Raw genomic sequence first — 1,968 nt, 5'->3', positions numbered from 1 at the left:
ATGGCAGGACAGCATTCATGTTAGCTAGTCTAAATGGTCATCAACAAGTGGTTGAGTTACTCCTTAATGAAAAGGCTGATCCTAACATTCAAAATAATTATGGCTCAACAGCACTCAAGTTGGCTAGTCTAAATGGTCATCAACAAGTGGTTGAGTTACTCCTTAATGAAAAGGCTGATCCTAACATTCAAGACAATGATGGCAGGACAGCACTCATGGTAGCTAGTCAAAATGGTCATCAACAAGTGGTTGAGTTACTCCTTAATGAAAAGGCTGATCCTAACATTCAAGAGAATAATGGCTGGACAGCACTCATGGTAGCTAGTCAAAATGGTCATCAACAAGTGGTTGAGTTACTCCTTAATGAAAAGGCTGATCCTAACATTCAAGAGAATAATGGCTGGACAGCACTCATGTTAGCTAGTCAAAATGGTCATCAACAAGTGGTTGAGTTACTCCTTAATGAAAAGGTTGATCCTAACATTCAAAAGATTAATAGCGCAATAGCATTCATAAAAGCTAGCCTAAATGGTAATCAACGACTATTTGAGTTATTCCTTATTAATGAAAAGGTTATTTCTAATATTCATGACAGTGATGGCTGGACAGCACTCATGTTGGCTAGTCAAAATGGTCATCAACAAGTGGTTGAGTTGCTCTTTAATGAAAAGGCTGATCCTAACATTCAACACAATGATGGCAGGACAGCACTCATGTTAGCTAGTCAAAATTGTCATCAACAAGTGGTTGAGTTACTCCTTAATGAAAAGGTTGATCCTAACATTCAAGAGAATAATGGTGCAACAGCACTCATGTTAGCTAGTCAAAATGGTCATCAACAAGTGGTTGAGTTACTCCTTAATGAAAAGGCTGATCCTAACATTCAACACAATGATGGCAGGACAGCACTCATGTTAGCTAGTCAAAATGGTCATCAACAAGTGGTTGAGTTACTCCTTAATGAAAAGGCTGATCCTAACATTCAACACAATGATGGCAGGACAGCACTCATGTTAGCTAGTCAAAATGGTCATCAACAAGTGGTTGAGTTACTCCTTAATGAAAAGGCTGATCCTAACATTCAAGAGAATAATGGTGCAACAGCACTCATGTTAGCTAGTCTAAATGGTCATCAACAAGTGGTTGAGTTACTCCTTAATGAAAAGGTTGATCCTAACATTCAAAATAATTATGGCTCAACAGCACTCATGTTAGCTAGTCTAAATGGTCATCAACAAGTGGTTGAGTTACTCCTTAATGAAAAGGCTGATCCTAACATTCAAGACAATGATGGCAGGACAGCATTCATGTTAGCTAGTCTAAATGGTCATCAACAAGTGGTTGAGTTACTCCTTAATGAAAAGGCTGATCCTAACATTCAAAATAATTATGGCTCAACAGCACTCAAGTTGGCTAGTCTAAATGGTCATCAACAAGTGGTTGAGTTACTCCTTAATGAAAAGGCTGATCCTAACATTCAAGACAATGATGGCAGGACAGCACTCATGTTAGCTAGTCTAAATGGTCATCAACAAGTGGTTGAGTTACTCCTTAATGAAAAGGCTGATCCTAGCATTCAAAATAATTATGGCTCAACAGCACTCAAGTTGGCTAGTCTAAATGGTCATCAACAAGTGGTTGAGTTACTCCTTAATGAAAAGGCTGATCCTAACATTCAAGACAATGATGGCAGGACAGCACTCATGTTAGCTAGTCTAAATGGTCATCAACAAGTGGTTGAGTTACTCCTTAATGAAAAGGCTGATCCTAACATTCAAAATAATTATGGCTCAACAGCACTCATGTTAGCTAGTCAAAATGGTCATCAACAAGTGGTTGAGTTACTCCTTAATGAAAAGGTTGATCCTAACATTCAAAATAATTATGGCTCAACAGCACTCAAGTTGGCTAGTCTAAATGGTCATCAACAAGTGGTTGAGTTACTCCTTAATGAAAAGGCTGATCCTA

At 38.4% G+C, this 1,968-nt stretch overlaps 1 protein-coding gene across 1 annotated transcript; it reads left to right on the top strand.

Moving 5' to 3' along the window:
• Positions 1 to 6: 6 nt before the first annotated feature.
• On the top strand, positions 7 to 1,967 carry LOC109588838 (ankyrin repeat domain-containing protein 50-like; the record flags this gene model as incomplete). The annotated part of the gene is made up of 2 exons (XM_020004949.1): positions 7 to 470; positions 672 to 1,967. Coding segments are annotated over exons 1-2 (1,749 nt in total), but the record flags the coding sequence as incomplete, so codon positions are not given.
• Between the last annotated feature and the right edge of the window lies 1 nt (position 1,968).

Source organism: Amphimedon queenslandica, unplaced genomic scaffold, assembly GCF_000090795.2.
Source record: "Amphimedon queenslandica unplaced genomic scaffold, v1.1 AMPQUscaffold_11818, whole genome shotgun sequence".
Classification (NCBI taxonomy): Eukaryota; Metazoa; Porifera; class Demospongiae; order Haplosclerida; family Niphatidae; genus Amphimedon; species Amphimedon queenslandica.
Note: the sequence above shows the minus strand (reverse complement) of the source record. Positions and strands in the feature narration are given on the sequence as shown.